The sequence below is a fragment of the Anabas testudineus genome, chromosome 5 (assembly GCF_900324465.2).
Source record: "Anabas testudineus chromosome 5, fAnaTes1.2, whole genome shotgun sequence".
NCBI lineage: Eukaryota > Metazoa > Chordata > Actinopteri > Anabantiformes > Anabantidae > Anabas > Anabas testudineus.
Window position 1 is genome coordinate 22759985 of NC_046614.1, and position 21623 is coordinate 22781607.

At 39.7% G+C, this 21623-nt stretch overlaps 2 protein-coding genes across 2 annotated transcripts; both read right to left on the reverse strand.

The window, feature by feature from the left end:
• Positions 1–1021: 1021 nt before the first annotated feature.
• LOC113155426 (cytochrome c1, heme protein, mitochondrial) lies at positions 1022–6641 on the reverse strand. The gene is made up of 7 exons (XM_026350148.1): positions 6513–6641; positions 4580–4770; positions 3627–3753; positions 3318–3475; positions 2798–2958; positions 2299–2399; positions 1022–1868 (listed from the first exon to the last, which is right to left on the reverse strand). The coding sequence occupies exons 1-7, from the start codon at positions 6591–6593 to the stop codon at positions 1764–1766; spliced, it is 924 nt and encodes a 307-aa protein (XP_026205933.1). The 5' UTR covers positions 6594–6641; the 3' UTR covers positions 1022–1763.
• Positions 6642–18284: 11643 nt separating this feature from the next.
• LOC113153123 (tripartite motif-containing protein 35-like) lies at positions 18285–21016 on the reverse strand. Its single transcript, XM_026346591.1, has 2 exons — positions 20612–21016; positions 18285–20520 (listed from the first exon to the last, which is right to left on the reverse strand). The coding sequence occupies exon 2, from the start codon at positions 20511–20513 to the stop codon at positions 19122–19124; it is 1392 nt and encodes a 463-aa protein (XP_026202376.1). The 5' UTR covers positions 20514–20520; positions 20612–21016; the 3' UTR covers positions 18285–19121.
• Positions 21017–21623: the final 607 nt, after the last annotated feature.

Here is a 21623-nt window from a genome sequence, read left to right on the forward strand (position 1 = left end):
AATGATGGCAATAATAATGATCTGGGGAGATCCACTAATGCTATTTGCCTAATCTGTGTGTGTTGTGATGCAGATGAAGCTCGTAGTGGCTGAATGCAGGTTGAAGCAGCAGGGAGGAAAAACCTTTTCAGAACCAGATTAGCTCCTAATGAAGGCCTGTAGCAGCTTTAAACCAACAGCACACTTGTTTATTTATCCCTCATTGAAAGGTAGGATGGATGTAAGGACATGATGACTACAGGCAGAGAGGAAAACCAGTTCAACTTAATCTCAGTGTGATTAGTAGAATATGGTTGGAGGAAGAATTTGAATGTTTTGAAATATCAGATCCTAATCTAATTATTTCTTCTTCAGAATGAGATGGAAAGATCAAAACTGGAACAGGGAGGTGATCTATACAATAAAATGGTCGGTTTGGCTCTGTGAAAAGTTGACTGAGACAAAACTGTGATTCTCATTTTAGCCTATTTTATCTGATATGTTTTAAATATGTTTCTCCTAAAGGTTATTAGGACAGATTGGTAAAACAGGAATAATCCAGAGATGTCTTCTAATGGCTCCTCCTTCTTCAATACATTAAACTCACAGTTGTTTTTTGCATGTCAGCTCCAATTTGTTTATGAATTAGCAGCAACAGTGTAAAGCGCCTCATGTACTGATAAAGTAGCTGCAAAGGAATTCAAGTGCAAAAGTTTTTCCTTTGGAGAAAAGAAACCCAATGTTATCATCCCCATGAACAGAAGAATTAGGTGTATCTAGTAAACTGTATAGTACTGTACTCGCCACACTACTAGCTGTTAAGCTATCTCTCTCTCCAGTCCAGAGGCTCCAAATCGCAACAACCTCTCTACTAGAATTCATTTTTACACAACAGCAACCTAAACTCCTGGATATCCAAACCCAATCCTTTCCGCTCTACAGCACCCTGGCTTGTAATTCAACAGATTTTTATCAGGAAAAGAAATGCAAAGGATTTTTGTGATGAACGCAAATAGGAAATAGATGATCAGATTACTTTCCCCAAGTTTGTACATTGTTTGCCAGTTTATTAAATATTTACATGACAAAGTGTAGATGGAAATTCTACAATGAGACAGAAATTATCAGTGACACAAGCAGTGCTGGAAAGCTTGGAGAATAATGTCTACGCCTGGTGCCAGAAACAAACCAAATTGCCACAGAGAAATGTTTCCTTTAAGATAATTTATTTTGTATAGTAAAACAGAGGTTTAGAGGTTGCATTTGATGAACTGAGTGGCTTTGCAAGTGGGGCAGGATGGATTTAAACACACCCAGGATGTTACAAAGTTGGAGGGCAACCATTTCTCAGCACTCGTGTGGGTACTGAGTATCTTACAAAGACGGACAATCAACTTATCAGTCAATTGTGATCAAGTATTTGATACAAGATGTTGAGATGTGACCCGCAGAAAGCATGACTTGATGCAGATCAAATAAACATTAACTTTGTGGAAGCTGCGTTCAATAATGCCACAACTCTGTCACAAACTTGCACAACAATATTCCAGATACAAGAAAATCTGTCACATTATTAATTCTATCATGCCAAAAACAAAAATAAAAGGCTTTTTCTGCAGGAATAAACATAGTTTACACACTCTTATTTCCCTAATCCCTCTCAGAAAGGCATGTGTGTGACGGTCAGCTGTTCTGTGTCTGTACGATTATTGTAATACATTGTGGGGTCATTGAACGCAGCCCTCTCTGGTTGGTTTTAGGCCCAGGTTGGGGTGTGTTTCCTTTTACTTTGGAGGCCTGTAGGCGATCTTCCTGCTCTTCAGCGCAGACCATTTATGTCTCTTCATGTAGTAGAGCAAAGGCATGAGGATGGCTGAGCCCAGCAGCAACTGGAAAGAGGAGGAGAACAATCATTTAAAATACGTTCAATACCACAAACTCCATGCTTACACTGTTTCTATCTGGTCCATCAAGTCTGTGTACATAAAATGGACATAGCATACTGTCAAAGGTGCATCCACTAAAGGAGAATGAATTCTGATGGAATCCATTTCTCTTAATTTTTCACTTCATTTAGACACAAAATGATGTAATAATTACATAACTAATGTACTCTCACTAATTTCTGATGCTTGTGTTTAAACAACATCCAACTTTGGATTGATTTGTTAAATTAAAAAGACAAAAATATCTTACTTGCAGAGTACTCAAAAAGAGTTTGTGGTAAGTATCATAAGTAATTGGCATTCAGGAGCTAGTATCAGAACATTTCAAATGAAACCCTCCTCGGATGTAGCCCATGATAAGTGTGTACTGTACCTTCAGTCCCATGCGCTTGCGTTGGTCATGCTCCGGCTCAGCTGCCCACCTCAGGAAGGTACACACATCCTTAGCTACCTGGCTCATGGTGGCAGGGGTTCCTGTGACAACAGACAAACATGAATTCCTCGTCCTACAAACTCTCCTCGACACAGCATGATCTGTTTTAGACAATACTGACAGGTCTGCGCATTTCTGCTGAAACAGTGACACTATGTTTTCAGAAGTCTCACCTCAAAACGCCCAAAGTCATGACATTACAAACATGCTCTTATCACACTGTTAGATCCCCTCATAACCTGATTCACTTTTTTTAAATAAAGTATTTCACTAGTTTTATCAAGTGTTGCTAAGTGTATCGACAACTTGATGAACCAGTCTCAGCATAATCGCTTCGTAGACAGGTTGAGATCTTGCTGGGAAAAAACACAGCTTACATTCTGCACAGATCACTGTTTCTATAAACTGACAGCAGATTACACACCGAATGTTTACTTACCATCGTCATACTCCAGGACCTCATTGTAGATGGGTGGTGCCATGGCAATGGCTTGGCCAGGGAAGTAAGGGTTGTAGTAGAGTCCCTCCCTCACTGACACTCCTGCTGGAGGGTCACAGTATCCTGTCAGCAGGCTAAACACGTAGTCCTCTCCTCCATGTCTGAGGGGAACAGGGGAAAAGGAAAGGCTCGATTTAATACAGCGATCTCCTGATTGATCTAGAGATGGGTGAGAGCAAATCAATCTCATCATCTAACCCAGAATCCAAAGCAGAGAACCTGCTTCCTACCTGATATAAAGAAATTACTTAAATAAATATTAGAGAATAAGTTATTCACTGTGGTCTCAGTTTGAAAATTATTTAGACCAAGTATTACTTTTTTTACGACTAGTTACTAGGACCAGGAAGAACAAACAGGCCACCTAATTTGAATCTGTATGTGTAAATACACTGTTCACAATTATATGGCTTTTATAGTGACACTGTGCAGGTTCTCTGCTCATCGGGTTTTCTGTTACCTGGCATTGACAATGTAGCTGAGGTCTGGAGGCAGAGCTCCACTGTTGGCAGCTCGGGCTGCCTCGGGGTTGGGGTAGGGCTTTGGGAAGTAGTCAGACAGCTTTCCTGGCCGAGTGAACATCTCTCCACTTTCATCAGGACCATCCACCACCTCAAACTGGACACAACACATGAGACTTCTTTAAAGCCAACAAGCGAGAAACCGTACTACAGATAGAGCCAGTTGTCACCACCTAATGGCAGCAACAGTAAATGTGTAAAATAAAGTGTAAAAATAATAGGTTGATCGCATCCCCTCTTATCTTTACCTCTTCAGCGATGGCCTTAACCTCAGCTTCTGTGTGTGAGACTCCCACCAGATTTCTGAAGGCCAGGTACTCCATACTATGGCAGGCTGCACACACCTGCTTATACACCTGGTAACCACGACGAACACTGTGTGACAAGAGGGAGAACATCAGTAAACAGCTGAATTGAAAGGTGGTTGTTTTTGGACCAGTTTATAGCTGTAGGAGAGAGTGAACCGTCTGAAAGTGTTCACCAAATTTAAATGTATTTAAGACTTAAAAATGAATCTCTTTTTACTGTCATACCTGTTATAAACTGATGGTTGGAATGAGAACATTTTTAATGATTTATTAAACACCAACATTATTCATATTTAATAACATTTTATTAGTATTTCCTATATGTATATAAGTAGTGCAACTGTCTATAGCTTAGTAATACTTTTATGAACATTTTTTATTACATTTTGGTTTTTGGACCCATTTCAATTGTGTTATAGTGGACATAATGTCTCTTTCCAGGTTATCCCTGTTGGGAATCACTTAATTAGATGAGCCTGTCAGGCAAACTCTGACCCTGTTTACACCTGGTATTAGGATGTACCTTTTGGTACAGGTGGACAGCGCTAAATACAAGTATTAAAGACCAACAGGTCAGATTGTGATTCGATCACTTAAACCATTTGCTGCCAATAATGCACGTGGCCTGAACAACAGTGAAACAAGACACTTCATTTCCATTTGGTCAGAGGAATCTGTCTGAGGAATAACTGCTATTTTGAGTGTCCATTTATGGAAACATAGCTAAATATAAATTGATATATCTTGGATGTCCAAGTGAAAATAGGGTCACTGTGTGGCAGAATCTATAATCCTGTTGGTCCCATCTTCCTACATAATTCCTCACTGATTTCCTGATTATGTTTGATAAATCCAAAGTCAGAAGTATGTGTTTGTGCGTCCATCCATCACACCTAGCATGGTCCAGAGAGGACAGAGGTCCAGCGTGGGTCCAGGGGTACTGAGGAGGATGGAGCTCAAGGTCGGAGGCTTTGACGGCCTGGTGCAGCATTAAAGCGAGCCCTGCCCCACCAGCTGTCAGCACACCTAGTGTCGTCAGTGCAACCTTCTTGTTCCTTGGCAGGCTGGCAAAGGACATGTTGGCCTATAAAGGAACACGAACACAACAAAATATAAATTTGCTCCTATGTACATGTGTTAATTCAATACATCTAAATAATATAAAATTAAAGTAACTTTTTAAGTGAATATGTCAAAGATTTCCTAGAATAAATAAAGCGGTAACGGTCAGTTGCTGAACAGTGCCGACCACAATGACACTCAAGTTTTCCACATTCACTTTTTAAACTAACATTTTCTGAATTAGAAATTGGTAACATTTATTTTCATGATCTTTCAAATAATAGTTTGGCTCATAAAATAGAGATGTAAGAAAATATTGATGCACTTAAGCCTCGTGGTATGGTGTGTTACTGTATAGATTCTCAAAAAACACTATTGACTTTTATTTTGTGGATTTACTAATAATTTACATGTGCGGCAGACAGTAGCTCATTTCTGTTTAAGCCCCTGACCTCTACACGGCATTGCTGTGTATGCTGTGAGTTTTTTCATTAGATATTATGATATATGATACATATCATTTTGTCTTGTTTCGTTTCACTATATTCTAGACAATAAAGAAATGTATAAAATGTCAGAAAACAGTGAACAATTTCTCACAGTTATATTTTCCTAAAAGTTAACAGGATGTAATAAAATGTCTACAAATTTTAACTGAAACTAATTCAGTAGAACAGACATTCGCTTTAAAATCACATCAGATGATGAAACACAAACTACTAATGGAACGTTTTTCTCCATTTTCTCCGACATCATAGAGTTGCTGGTATAAAAACAATCTTCACACCACACATTTTACATGAAACATATTGTTTTTGCATTACTAAAGTTTAGGGGTCTTGCAGAGTACATACTCACACTGGCATGAGCCAGCATAGTATACTTGCTCAAGTTAGGGCTGGGCAAAGTTATGCAGAGATTTACAAGCAAATAACGTACAAAATAGACCACTCTGCAAAATGAGGTTTAATTTAATGTTTATATTGTAGTAATTCCCATGCTCTTTCGTTCAAGCACGAACCTGTACAACATTTTCTTTACTGCTGTAACAACATTACTTTTACTCAAATTAATTATGTGAATGCTTCGTCCACAGCCTGGGATAGTAAATATAAAGTAGTGATGTCTGCACAGTTCGAACTAGCCTCAGAAACCAGTCGTAGGTGGGATTTAGCCTACGGATGAAAGGAGAGGTCTTTTCTTCCTCTGAAGTCCTTTCAGTCCTTGAAATGCTAACGTGTTAGCAGGCAGGTTAGCTCAGCTGTATTAGCCTTTGTCGTTTGTAAACGAAATGCAATGTGGCCATGACAGGAGTGAACAATAATAAACACTACGATCACACACTCCGGCGCACAGATTTATTTACCTGTACCGTCAACAAAGACAGAAGTTTAATTCTAACAAATCTCTCAATGAGCCGGGTGGTTGACAAGGCATCGCTAACCGGCTAGCTTGCTACATGCAGCTAAGGCAAATTTAAAAAAATCTACGACGTGCTTGTTAAATCGTAAAGCATTTATAAGTTATTCAACCCGCGTCGACCTCTACATTTTAAGAAAGGCTGATTATTTAATGAGCTAAACCAACAATGACCGGTGGCATCCTGAAATGTGTGGAAACACGAGTGACCTTGTCTGACAGCAACCAGGCTAACGTTAGCTAGCTCTGTGTCAGGACAATTAGCAGCAGCATTCATCTATTACAGCGGTGATATAAACGCACTCTGTCTTAAGTGATAAATATAATGCTCATCTATCGACCAACCTTAGGGGTCTTAATAGTTTTCGGCGTGCTGAGGAGAGCTCTCCCACTCCCCGAGAGCACCGCGACTCGTAGCGCCGCCATCTTCGCTGCGGTTGTGTGAGCTGAGAGCAGCTAGCTAGCTACCTGAAGCAGCCAGGAGTGCTTCCGGTGTAACCTTCACAATAAAACTAGTCTGAAAACAATAAACACAATAAAATGCAAGAAAAGTGTCAGTGGTGTAAAAACTATAACACATATGCATAGTTACCTCTATGCCCAATTCAGAAATATGACAAACCTGCGAGTGTCATGTGGCAGAAGCAAAGTGCCATGAGGGGTATTCCTGATTCATCTGACTGGTGTCCTTGCTTTTCTCACTGTCTGCTCTTATTTTGAAGGTAGCCCTCTTGGACTGACCAGGTTTTCTTGAGCAGCTGATTCTGGTAAATTTACACAACCTGGATTTACACAACCGTTCTTTATTTTTTACATTGTCTAGCAGCAAATTACAAAACAAATGCAGAACACTTCTAGACTTACAGCTATTCACTGAAGTTGCTGTATTTTACAATCAGCTTATTTATAATAAATCAAATCTTATTTTGTTGGAGTGTTAGGTGAAGTCCCCATCCAGGGCCTCCTTCAGGATTACTTAAGATGTTGTCCAGGCCAGAAACATTTTATACAGAGAATTCCCCCGTTTATTAATAAAATGCTGTAGCTTTATGTTGATTATTATATGAGGACACAGGAACTTGGAGACAACCCTGCTAGAAAATGTATGTTACAGGAACATTCCCATAACATCCCAGTTTCAATCAATTAATCCATAACGTTATTGTCACCAGGGGTCAACTTTTTTTGTAGCAGTACAGTAGCACATGGCTACCTTCTTCACCTTCTTCCTGTTGTTGTCATTTGTTCCAACCATGGTCCTGATACTATCCCAGTCAGACCCCAAGATATTTGTGCTGAGTTTATGTTCTACCATATGTTGGTAGTCCAGTTTGGCCTTGTGGATTTCACATTTGATTTCCTTCTGCAGTGAGAGTAACTCTGAAAAATGGTGCTTGAAAAGCAGTCTTTTCTTATTAAGCAGCACGTTCAGTTGTTTGCTCACCCACATTTTACTGTGAGGATGGACCCTAATCGTCTTTTCAGGAATTATGGTTTCCTCACAGTAAGAGATCCAGGAGCTGACCACATCTGTGGTCTGCTGTCCAGGCAGCCTTGAGCTTCCAGCAGAGCTTCCTCTGAGAAGATTTGTAGTGGTCACCTCTCCCCTCTGTACATGTGTGGTATGGATGAGGCGTGATCTGCGGAGCTCGGTGGCGGAGGAGGGACGGATTTATATATGCTCCTCTTATTGAGCCATAGTCTAGTGTCTTGCTCTGTATGTTGGGGCAGGTGACGCATTCATGAACGTTTCTGGGTGTATTGTCTAAGGAGCAGTTAGGGCCCATTTTCGAGAGCAGACTCCTCGAAAATGGGGGAGACTAAATCAGTGGTGTGAGGTTCGGTGGATGATCGTGCTGAAGTAGAAAGTCTCTGCCGTATATTGTCATTGGAAATGATGCTACAGTTGCACCACACCTGAGCCAGGTAACAGGTCAACACCATGAGCATCCATTTTCTCAGAGTAACACGTAAACAAGTAAAGTGGAAAAAAGTCCCTTAGAACCAGTATTAACAGATTCTAGACTAAGATGCTCAGATACAGACGTTTTAACAACATTTAACAGTTATATAGGAAAAAGATGCGCCCTGGTTTGGTTAGCAAAACAATATCTTGAATGTTCCAGTGATGTTTTTAGTGGAAATTTAGAAAATACTACGCTGGAGTGTTGGAGCCTATCCCAGGGTTCACTGGAGGCAGGACACACCCTAATTCTCACCTATGGGCAATTTAGAGTCACCAATTAACTACCTACCTGCATGTTGATGGATGGTGGGAGGAAGCTGGAAATCCATGCAGCCACGGGGAGATCATGCAAACTCCATTTAATTGATTGGACATTTATTATGCAGCATAAGAAGAATTATTAATAATCTTATAAAACAACAATCTTACAGGTGTAGGCTACTTAAACACAACAAGTTTAATACTCCACAACTTGATGGTTTGTGTTTAAGGGCAGTTTTATTTTTTCAGAAGGAGCCGTGATGTTTCTGTTCTTTTGTTTTCAATGGATAATTCAGAAAATAGAAAGCATTTGGACAATGGGCTTTTTTATTTTAATTTACGTTTTGCCTGCATATGTTATATTCTAGTGATGCGTCACTGACCCTTTTAGCTTTTTTTTTATCTGAAGTAAACTGTGAAACGTAGCCACCTATTCTGAGCTGTAGATGACATCTTTGAATTGCTTGTGCTGTCTGACCTCCAGTCTAAAACACAAAGACAAATTATGGTGATATAACACAGAAAAAAGCAGGAAGTCTTTAAACATGAGAAGGTGTCAGCACAGAAAGTTTTAATGGCATTTATGCTTCTTACACGACAACTCAGTAATAGCTTTCTTTTGATTGACTAACTCATTAATGTAAGAGTTGTTTCATCATCAATAAATGAATAAATGAAATACAATAGGCCTGTATTCAACTTCAGGTGACATGTTTTTGTCCGGTCATTTGAAGAAAGTGGAATGAATTCAGGTTTTTTTCAAGATCCAGAAGGAAAGAAAACATTTTTTCTTATGACAGCTGAAGACAGACTTAGTCCTAAAGTACATCAAAGTGATTGAAGTGATTAAAACACAAGCTGAATGTGCAGTACCTTTATCCTCCAGAAGGTGGAAGTACAGCAGTAAAAATACATCAGGAACATAAATCAAAGACTGTCACTGTCAGCTGCTGTTTGAGGAGTGTCACCAGAAACGTACACAGCCTTGAACATACCAGCGTTAAAGAAAAAGTGGACATGGCAAACCTGGAGATATTCTGGAGCCTGCAGTAGTCTGCATCACAAAGGCAATTCACATATAACGGACTGCATTCACCAATAAGAAAACAAACCTGTAGTGTTGGAGTTCACTTCTATTTCCAATCGATTTGTGTGCTGTGATGCCAGCATAAATGTGGCGCAACAAGTTGAAAATATGAGTAGCTTAGTAATAAATCAAACCCTAATCAGGTCTTTAAACAAGAAAAGACTTCACAAAGTATCTAAAAACAAATCAACCCCCCAAACCATTTCAGAAATGAAGCTAAGTTACCATCCATCAGAGACATGAGATGGAGAAAGAAGATACGAGCTGAATAATGAAAGAGCAAACATCCAGCCTGAAATATTAAGATACATCAAAACCACCTGGCTTGTTTGGATGAACTAAAGTTGGTTGACAGTGCAGCTGCAGATGGATGTTTGCTGTTTGACAGCAGGTAGGTAATAAACTATTCATCAGCCTCAGCAGTCACTGTTATCATCTGTCATGTTTGCTTGACAGGAGGTCTTCTCTGTGATGCTGCCACCAGGTACGTGCCGCGTGTGCCAGTGCTCCAAATGTACAGCTAGTCGACACGACAGCCTCAGAGTCGACTGAAAATGAAGGAACATTTGCAAAATAACCAACCAGGGGCTTCAAAATGATAAAGCAGTACTGGTCAAACAGTGATAATAACACTGTACGCCATTAGTGAGCTGTAGGAACATGATAATATCACTAAAAGAGGAGTGACGGGTAAAGAAACACGAGCAGTCCGACTCACACGGAGCTGTCCTCTGTAAGCATTCATCAGAGACTTCTCTGAGATCAATGGGCAGCTCTCAGATTCAAACCACTGAACCTGTTAAACTACTGTGAGTCCAATTTATTATCAAGCTGCTCTGTCGGCGTCTTTTGACCACTTTTTATTAGCTTTTCTTGTAGACTGTTCCCTCATGAACACTTAAAATAAAGCCACATGTGCTACACATGTAATTATGTTCTTAATTGTAATTGTGAATATATCCAACAAAGGCTGCATTTATCTCTGCATCTCTCAGCGTGTGTTTGATGGCTCGAGTTTCCGGAGTCACGCTGCACACAGCAGCAGTTTCACATCATGACGCATGCAGCGTAAGAGCTGATAAATATGAATGTGGTACTGAGGAAAATATCCGTTCAAACACGTCCTCCACTGGAACATATAGTATACATACATATACATATATGATGTGTTTGGCCCTATCCTCTCATATGAACTTAGGAGCCAGCTGAAAAATAAATAACTATCCATTATATGATGATTTTATGATGTGACAGAATGATAAAGGTTTGAATAGATAAATGGTTTTGATTAAAATTAAGATTTTATTAACCTTAAATGAACTTTTTCGACATAGTCACAGCACAATAACAATCGTGTGGTTATTACTGATCACCTGCTGCAGCTTATTATTATATTGCTGCCATTCAGATGAAAGTTCATAGTTCTGTAGTGAACTATGAAAAGCAAAATAGTGCACAATATCTCATTTTTATTATAACAAAGTACCAAAAATGTTAAGCGCAAAAGACAAGGACTTCTAACCTGCAATGTAATAAGTAACTTTTAAAAAACACAGATAAAAAGGAAACAGAATACGATGTAAAACTCTAATTTAAATCTAAATCTGTACTTAGAAAAAATATTTTTTAGATGTTTTTGAAAAATCGACAGTGTTTTGGTTTCTCTATCAGTTGTCTTGTGGCTGCTCCATCACCAGGCATTCAGGTGATTTCAAGAAATATGTCCCCAAAAATCTAAACTGGGAACAAGCTTTATATCAATAAACCTTTCAATCAGCTGTGCCCAGAGGCGTCGCCTCTGTGGGTCGTCCCTCCATCCATCCCGTTCTGGTGTTCACAAAACCTGTAAAACACCTAAAGGAACTTTTTTTCTAGGGTGAATGAATGCATCCTCTGTTCTCATCAATGCAATATATCAGAAACACCTGGAGGGAACTTTATAACATACACTCACACACTCACTATTATTATGAATCTGGAGAGACGTGTGTGTGTTAGCACTGCTGGCAGTAATTCTAGTTTCTCATTATATGTCATTAGGACATTGTGATGTTATACGTTAAGTACTCTAAGATGATTGTTGTTGTGATTTGGTTCAGTATAAATAAACTGAATTGAGTTGAATTTGAAAAATTCAGTGTGTGAGTCATGGTGCCTCTGGCTTGATAGTACGCTACCATGAACATAGTTGTTGTTTGATGGTGGGAAGTCGACAAGGGATCAATTTATTGATGTTGCACTAACAACTTTTAATTTTTGGTTGTTTTTACCATGTAAAGGAAAGAATCTGTTTTATTATCTTGGCTCTAGTATAATTAATTATGCTTTCTGCAATTGCTTTCCTTTGTAAGTTTATGTGATTGTGCTCCGGTGCCATGAGAGATTCGGCAGATTTCCAATTAACGTTTAGATTTTTCTGTACGTGGGATGCACAGTTCCCTTTTGCTTTTATTCCTGAATTCATATCACTTTAAGTATTTGTTGTTGTCGTCTGCTAAGAAGCAGCAGTTGGTTTGTTAAATGACAGCTGTTGCGATGTTTAAACCCAGAGGGCAGTTGCATTCATGTGTTCTGTAGCCCCTAAGAGACTAAAGTTGAGCTTCTCTATCAGCATTAAAATGATGTTTTTGTGCAGGTCTGCCAAGAGATGTGATCCGAGTAATTAAAACAAGCTTTGGATGCTCACTGACAGCTAAAGTAACCGATACACTTATTTTAAAACTTTATGCTGAGTGTCCAGAGACCAAAGTTTGGTTTTTCAATCAGCATTGAAATCTCATGCATCTTTGACAATGTGTGTGTGTGAATACACAGACATGCAACGGCATACATTGATTTTGATGAAGTCATAAAGAGAGTAGATTCGGATTTTAATAAGTGGAACAGATCAACATTCACACGCTGGTGAGCAGAGCTGGCAGCTGAAGTAATTGTCTCAGATCCTTTGAATGGCTGCTGTGGATACATGCTGTGTAATTATAGACATGGTAGCTGTCGTGAAGATTATGGGCTGTACATCAGTCTCTGTGTGACTGTGGGTTTCTCAGACTTCAGAATTTTAAGTGTCTATCGATGTGACAGAGAGTTTGAACGAAAGCATGTGTTTGTTCAGCGTGGCCGCGCAGGGATCCGCGTGCGCGTGTGCACCTTTGTGCGTCAGTGGTGTCGTCCCAGATGTTTAAATTACGGTGACATTTAAATCATAGTGTGCTGTTTGGCAGTAAAGCGGAACTACGTTCCAAATCCATGATCTCTCATTCATTACATTTTACTGATGTGTGCAGATTAACAGGCACCAGGAATGACGGCTGCTGAAAAGAGCAGGTGGCAGATTTAACTGCTGTACGAGCTGTTTTTTGAGCTGCTCGTTTAACAAACTTCTAAGTAGGCATCGTTTCGGTAAGTCAAGAACAAATGGGATGCTAAATGTAAATGCTAATTACCGTAGATGTAGATGTAACATTATTTTGTGACACAAACACAGTTGTAAATGTTTTGCAGAGCCACACAACTTTGAAACTGAATTAAATTGAACTGAAGTGAATTTTATCGTTATCTGAAGCCAAACGCATCTGGTTCTGCACCTCATGCTTTTGTCTGTTAATGTGGAAAGTGAAATATGGTGTAAATGTCAGTGGCTTCTCATCTGGACTGAAATGCCTCCCTCTGGCTCCTCGTGTACAAGCATAAAAGGAACGTTCATAAATACATGTAATGCACATTATGGGGTTTGAGCACCAAATGCACTGTATTCCTCTGAGGCCAGAGAAGTTGCTGCCATCGAACACTCAGTGGGGTTCTTTGTTTGAAGTCTCACTATGTTTCTTTGTTGCTCAAAGCCTGTGATCTGGATCAAAGCCCAAGATTACCAAGCAGCATTAGCTTATCACTGCAGCGACGCATTACATCTTATCTATAATTTCATTTTCCCATTTTGTATATTCTCATACAGACTCTTTTCAAGTTCTTTGTCTTCAGCGAATCACATCTCATCTCTGCCCATTCAAACTACTCTTAAAAGTCTTTTTACCCTCTACAGTGCAGTTTTATTGTATTTAATTTTCACCACTCACACGCTGAAGGCACAAAACTGCTCCATAAAATAACTTTACAAAGCTTTAATGTACAGCATGCTGCAGCAGTTTATTCGACACCATAAACACAATGTGAAAATGAGTAACAAGTGTAAAAATAGGAATCTCTCAAGCTAAACAAAGCCCATCATCTTTTAAATGTATTTTCAGCAGCGTGCTGAGTGGGTCATTATAGCTCAGCTACAGTGCAGAAAAAAAGACAAAAGACCGACCCGAGGGCATGTGGCTGCATTATTTTAATAAAATTGTGCAATATTAAAGAAAAGAAAGATGAAATACTTTAAACCTATGTACCCACACAGGTTTAAAGTATTTTAAAGTATGATTCAACTAAATTCTCTGCCTTGAACATTATGATGGAGGAAACTCACGTCTAGTGAATGTGTTGTTGATGGTTGTAAATGTTGAAGGTAAGGGAAGATTTTAAAAAGCACCAAAAGTAAAATAACTGTGAGTCATTAACCATTTTCCACTATCTTTTAATACACAGATTTAACATGTATTGTGTTAATTAGTGAGCTTTAGAGGTGTTGGTAGGTGTTTGTTGACCTATTGTCAGAACCAGGTTAGTTTTCAGTTTTTATGCTGATCCAAACTAATAAATAGGTAAGTGATGTTCTCATTACACTCTCCTTTAACTACGACCTTTTCAGCCAAGAACACAAAGGAAAGTGCGTGCCACACAATACAGTAGAAACACAACTACACATTTTTACTCATACTCGTGAAGGATCATCGCACGCAAACAATCCTCACACCAGTGACCTTGCATGACTCTCTTCAGAGTTATAAGACCTTCAAAGTCTCACCGCACACCAGATCAATACATTTATTAATGACTGCGGCCTGTTCTCCCCACAGCATCCTTCAGACTCATAAGCAGGTCATTGTGTATTCCCTGACCTCGATGGGTTCTTAATTCAGACAAGTAGAGCGAGCATCAAACCATCTTTTCTGCCTCCCACGACATCACTGAATAATTAAACCAAGCTTTCCAAGATGAACATCGTGTGGCGGGAGGAGAGATGGAACGGAAGGAGCTGGGAGAAGAAGCTGATGGGGAAATGTTAGCGGCTCTGGGTGGAGATGAGGTAAGAAAGCAGTGGGTATGTGGATGAGTTTTTTCTTTTCTAAAGTGGATGAATGTATTTTTTTTTCTTAATTTGTTTTTCAAACATGTATAAAGGACTAAAACTTACACATCAGTTTTTATTTTTACTAAGAAAAGCTATAGTTGAGTAGATTCCTGCACAACTAATGAAATTTATGTGTCAGTGAATCAATCACACTGATGCACCTAAATCATTTTTTGCATTAATATGTAGTAGTTTACAACCGGCCCCTGGCACGAGTGCAGACAATGACTGAATGAATTAATCGACCGATCAAGCTGTCAACCACTGACACAAACATTAGCTGAACACTATCCGTGTGTTGGACCACCTCTAAATAGATTAAACATTTCCTGAGAAGTTCTGTTGCTTTTGAAATTTGCCTCCTTTTATCCCTGAAATAAATGACTTAATTAAAATCATAAACCTTGAGGATAACAGCTTGGTCGACTCGTGTGCCTCGATTAGCAAAGCGTAAGAGTAAATTAGCCTCTGTTTACATCTCGGCTTTGAGCTGCATTTGTGCAGCCACCGAATTCTCTCAACGCTCATAAAAAGATGAACATGTTCACCCGTACACATCTCAGCGGTTTCAAACTGTCTGCAGAAGTAAAGGATCATATCAGAGCTCTGCCCACTCTGGAATAGATGTGATACATAAAAGAAGGATAGTGCAAACTAACAAGGTTCACGACTCAACCAGGATTTCATTTTTCTCTTTAGCTTTGTTTTGAAATTTAATTGACTGAGTAGCATGTTTTATTTAGAACAGTGGGACAGAGAACCCAGGCAGCTGAAGGTCTGTGGTGAAGCAGGACTTTAGATTACCACTGTGTATTGCTGACATTAGGGACTCCACACACTGAGCTATGGTGGATTCTGTCTCTTGAAGAATGAATGTGGACATAAATTGATTTATTGTGAGAAGGAAGAGGGTTGAAATGAGATACAAACTGCCCCCTTTTCACCTTTTCCTGTTGTTAGAAATGGGCAGCTTAGGGATGATTGGGTTTGCTAAACGCTGGAAACTAACACTGAACATAACTTTGACCCGAGCCTCGACTAATGGTCTGTCTCACTATGCTGTCCTGTAAACTCTAAAGGGATGTGCTGTAGCAGAGTTGGAATATAATGACCCTCACTGGACTGTGAAACAATGCCCAACTTTTAAAACTGTTTCCATGACTAACAACATTATTTTAGTTTTCAGAAGCTTAACATCTCTGCTTAGGAGCCTGCACAGGAGACAGCGTGTGTGTGTGCTGCTGCAGTATTTGCTAGAAAACGACAAATGAAACTACAAATATATTTATATATAGTGGTAAAGTGTGAGTGATGTTTTAATATATAAATAGTATATATATAGTAGATACAGCAGGATCATAGATGTGATTTTTTATCTATTATTTTCTTCTTTTGTCTCATAATTTGGTGCCTGTTCATTTCACACAATGCTACTTGACTGATGGATAGTTGGGGAGGAGATTTGGTTGTGTTATGCTTGTAGAGGCACATGTAGCCTGGAGCTGCTCGCCTCTAGCAGAAATGAAGAGTGAGCTGCAGAAGTCGGCTAATCTCTTTCTCATGCCGCACATTTTCAAAGTTGGAATGATGTATTATAAGGAGGTATTTAACAGCAGCCTGTGGTTCCACAAAAGCTTTCAGTCAGCTTTTTAATATATCCAGAAAAGACCTGCAAACAACAACAACATGTCAAATTAGCACAGTTTCCCTTTGAGGATAACCCACACTGATGGCATCTTCATGTGCTTTGACTCAGCAGGACACACGACTGGTGTCATCTGTTGAGAAAACAGAAACAGAAAACTTAGATATCTTAATATCTTCACTAACATACTAAGATATAAGTGCAGCACGTGTGGTGAAATGTATTGGTATCAAATTATACAAATAATGCAGTTTCATCGCAGTTTTAAATTAATGAAAGGATAAAAAAAAAAAAAAAAAAAAAATTCAACAAAAAAGTTTTTTTCTCTTCAGCTCATGCATTAACTCCATGCCGATGTTTCAGCTGTCTTCCCCCAGAACACAACTAAAGACACGAGGTCTAAAACACACCACAGTTTTAAATGCAGCATTCAGCAAGCAAACTGAAGCTGTGTCACACTGTGACATGTTGGTTGTTCCCATTACAGACAATGTTACAGCTGTCATGGTCTGCTTACAGCACCTCAGCTGACACACACACACACACACACACACACACACACACACACACACACACACACACACACACACACACACACACACACTGCCCCTTAGGCCAAAGCATGTCACAGTGTCTTTGCAGGTAAAGAGAAAGCGGCTCATGTGCAGGAATCACACAGACAGAAACAGTTTTCTCTGTTTATCTTTCTTTATTATGTCAACAAAGAGAGAACACATTCATTTACTGCTGTACATGATGCAGATGTTAAAACTGTGAACAGGCGTCAGATATGTCCCTCAAACAGTTACTGTAGCTGACTCACTTCTGTAAATCCATTTAGTACCACCACCTTTACTTTTCTCACTGTGATTACTAATCACAAATATCTGCACTCAGAAAAACATGATCATCCTGTAAAAGCGTGGGATGATTATGATTGTTGCACATTTAACACATTAAATGTATTTTCTCTCTCGACTACGATGATGGCTTCACTATTTTCTCTTCCTGATTCAATTATCTCCCGTTACGATGTAATTAAATTAAATTCGTTTGTGCTGTTATTGCTTGTTTGAGTTTGTTTGGTTCAAAAACTCAGCTGCAGATTGTTCACTGTGCATCTTAAAGTGCGACTTCAGAGACGGATCATCATTTTGTGCTGATGTGGACATTCTGTGATTCCTGAGGACACAAGAAAGAAAGTGAAAGACTATAGATGATAGTATAGAAATGTTTTCCCCGGTGCTGTAAATCATATATACGATGAGGAGATGCAGAGAACCAGCACTTTAATTAGTGGGAAGAATCCCTTTCACACACACACACAGGCTTACAGCCGGAAAAAGGACACTGCTGTTGATGCCAATAGTGATTACAGCTGCAGGTTAAATCTCCTGAGCTGCCAACAAACTGAACCGGAAGCTCTCTGCAGGCCATTGTCACCATTAACAGCCGACCTGCTGCCCATAATGCAAGCTGACAGGAATGAGCAGCCAAGGAGAGGAGGACAATGCTCCACAGTACACCTGAATAAGAAGAGAATAGCTCCATGTTCAGGTAGACAACTTCAATATGTCTGAGTTGTGCATCAGATGCAGTATTTCATTTTAAGAAGACTAAAACCTGTCCATGTTTTTTGTGTATCCAGGTTTCATCTTGTGATACTATATTTTGTGAGGCAGAGCAGGCTGGTTTCATTTCAAGTCTCATGCTATTGCCAGCTTCTTTTTCATATTGTAGCTTTAATCATTCATAATTCATTCACATAGATGTGAGTTTGAGAACAAATGCTGTTCTTGGGCAGGAGACAAGAAGGCCTTTGTAGCACTTCAAGGACGCGTCACGATTGAAACCTCATTCTTTTATTGGTAGATGAAAAAAGTATCTTCTCACTTGAAATGTTATGGAAACTACTGGAGGACGAGACATATGATGGAGATTTTTATTTCAAAATTCTTTATGAAGTGGGGTCAATATAAGAACTTGTTCCTTCAAGACATAGAGAAAATAATTATACAGACGTCGTTATGTAGGAACAAAAACTTAACAATCTATGTTGTTCAGTAGAAATATATCTCAACCCTCTTATCATCAACCTAAGAGACAACAAATGTCTGTGTAATGAATTCAACAAATGTATTGTAATATATGAAGACGTTTGAAACTAAGCCAAAATAAAGCATAAAATATTGAGTACAGTAAAACCAGTGACGAGAAAACATTTTAATTTACCCCAAGTTTTACCAAGAATTTGAAAGAAGCAGAAAATATTACATCTATTATCAATCTATTATAAATCTTAAGTAAACTTTTCAGATCAAAATCATGTTTCAAATGTGTCCCACTGTTCTAAATACATACATATATATCTATTTTACTAAATCTGTGATCCTCTGACTGAGACTGTGTTAGGATAATGAATAAAAAACGAGGGTCATAATGTTCCCTGTGCACATTTACCCAAACAAAGACTAAACTGTAATGTGCTACTAGCTGACGAAAGTAAAAGCATTTTTGTGTTGAGGTTTGGTGACTGGTTTCACAGGACCAGCTGCCGACGCTACATTTTTCAGATTGGGATCAGATCTAATGCATCAAATATGCTGCTGCTGGGGAGATGAGGTAAACTTAAACCATGTCACTGAAAACTTTCTTGTCTTGATTCATTTTAATTGCACAGGAAACATTTTACCCAACCAGCAAATCAGGATATAGAGTCATGTACCTAACCACTGATATAATCCTCTACCTGGCTAATTGTGTTGTTAAATTGTAATAAAGATAGGTGTTTGCAGTATCTTGAGCGGGTGTTCATATACAGTGTTAAAGTATGGAAACATCCTCTCAGTGAAAGTGTGTATGAAGGTGTGTATGTGTGTGTCAGTATCAGCATCGGTGAATGACAGTTTTCCATTGTTACAGTCAAGAAGAACTCTGATCCTCTGAAACTTCTTCGTCACTGGAACCACAGCGGGAACCCCTGAACTTGCGTACGCTGTGTATTTACCATCACAGAACACAATTCTGAAGATTCTAGAAAATCTGTCTGCCGACGTCAGAACAGATTCTGCTATCACTCCCAAGGCCCAGACCGGACTGTGGCCGACCTCGACGTCCCAGCTGTGAATCTCTGAGTTGAAGCCCTCTGACCCCAGCAGAGCAGGATAATCATCCAACCTTTCTGGGTTCTCGGGAAGCTTTTGTTTCTCTCCATGTTTCACACTGGTCAGATCTTCAGACAGGATGAGTTCTGGATGAGCAGTGTTTGGATCCAGAATCACTGGAGTGTAGGAGACCATCTCCTGCATCCTGTTCCAGATGTTGAAGGTCAGGTTGCCCAAGTGTTTGGCCTCATCTATCAGAGCTCCTGACACCTGCTGTGGATCAAAACGCCAGGAGAGCAGCTGGACTCTCTTCACTGCAGCCTTGTAGTTCTGCAGGAATGAGACGTTTTCAGCTCTCAGCTCCTTCTCTGTGGCTCTGATGACATGTGAAAGACCTGTTATCTCTTTGCTCAGAGCCTCAATCTTCTCCTTCATCATCTGACTCTTCTGCTCCTCTTCCTCCCTCAGAGCAGTGATCCTGGCCTCCTCCTCCTTAAGTAGAAACTGGTGAAGCTTCCTAAACTTCTCCCTAATCTGCTTCTCTGTGTGTTGGGCCTCGACCTTAATGTGTTCTGCTGTTTGAGTCCAGTTTCCTTTAACTTGTTCACAGAGCTTCAGTTTCTCCTGTATGGGCTTCAGGGATTTCCGAAGCTTCTCTTTGTGATCCTGTGCAGCTTCATTGACAGGACTGAATCTGTGGTTGTTGTGTGCTCTTGAATCTCTACACACAACACAGACCGGCTGCTGATGGTCCAGACAGAAGAGTTTGAAACTCTCCGAGTGCAGCTTGCAGGTCGCCTCAGGTACTACAGGAAGACTCTGGTCTCTCTCCAACATTAATCCCTCACACAGGTTCCTTAAAGCCAAGTTACGAGTTAGATCTCTTTGTGAATGTCTTCTCTTACAAACCGGACACTCCTTTATTTGTTTCCCTTCCCACCATCTCTCCACACAGTCCTTACAAAAGCTGTGGCTGCACGTCAGAACAACAGGATCCGTGAAGACGTCGTAACAGATGAGGCATAAGAAATCCTCCATTGACTGTGCAGCCATCTTCTCTCTGAATGAGAATGAAAACACAGCGTATCACAGATGACACTTATTTATTTCACTTCCATTACTGTAGCTCAGGTTTTATATCAGTTACTCACATGAGTCCCAGTGATGCTTCCTGCAGTATGTGCCCTGGCTTCACTTTGAGGTGAAGTGAATCTCTCAGTGTCTGTGTCTCTTCTCAGCAAATAAACAAGGATCTACACTTTTGGTTTGTCTCATCCAGGTGTGTCAGGTAAGAGGTGGAGCTTCACCTTGACCTTTCTGGGTGTCAAAGACTGATAAAAGCTCCATTGTTGTGTGGCTTCTTTTTACAACTTAGCTGCTGCCAAAAACATCTCTGTCCAGCTTTCTGTTTCTCAACCAGGTTTGGTAGATTGAGACTGACAGCAGCAGAAAGAAGAACTGTTGTGAATTTGTTTTTACTAAAATGTGGCTACGTAGCTACGTAGTAACTAACTTTCTGGCTAATGGGTTCACACTGTTCTCTGCTCCTGGAGTTGACAGTCATGAATTCACAGCAACAATATCTATATATGTTTTGTCCTGTTGCTGTTGCAGTCTACCTGCCCCCTACGTGCTAATGCAACCAGCATCAGAGACCAGACAATCCGCACGTCCCAGCATATTTTTCATTGCCGCCACACCAGATCTTGTTTACAGTACACTGAAGTTATGTAAGAGTGCTCACTCTTACCTTTGAGACTCTCTTCTGTTCGGTATATAAGTCACTGTTTTATTTTATTTTGTTTTGTATTTCGGTTTTTGCATTAGTTCACGTTACGTATGAAGTTGGACGTAAATATCCGTTCCATGTTGCGCTGGGGTCGTTTACACATGCATTATTATTTTTTGCAAGTCATGCACACTAATGGAAACTGAACTTGAATCTGAACCTGAGCACAAGAAGCAAGAGAAGGCTCAGCAAATTACAATGTGTGTGTACACGGCTGACAGTTTGTTCTGACCGTGACTGAAGAGGATCATGGGGTGTTTAAAATCAATAGGTCCATCCAAAGTATTCAATCCAGCAGGTAGTTGGTAAGATATTGTGGTCATGACTCGTATGTTTGAAGGAGTGAATGAGTTTTAGTGACCTTGTATTCAGTT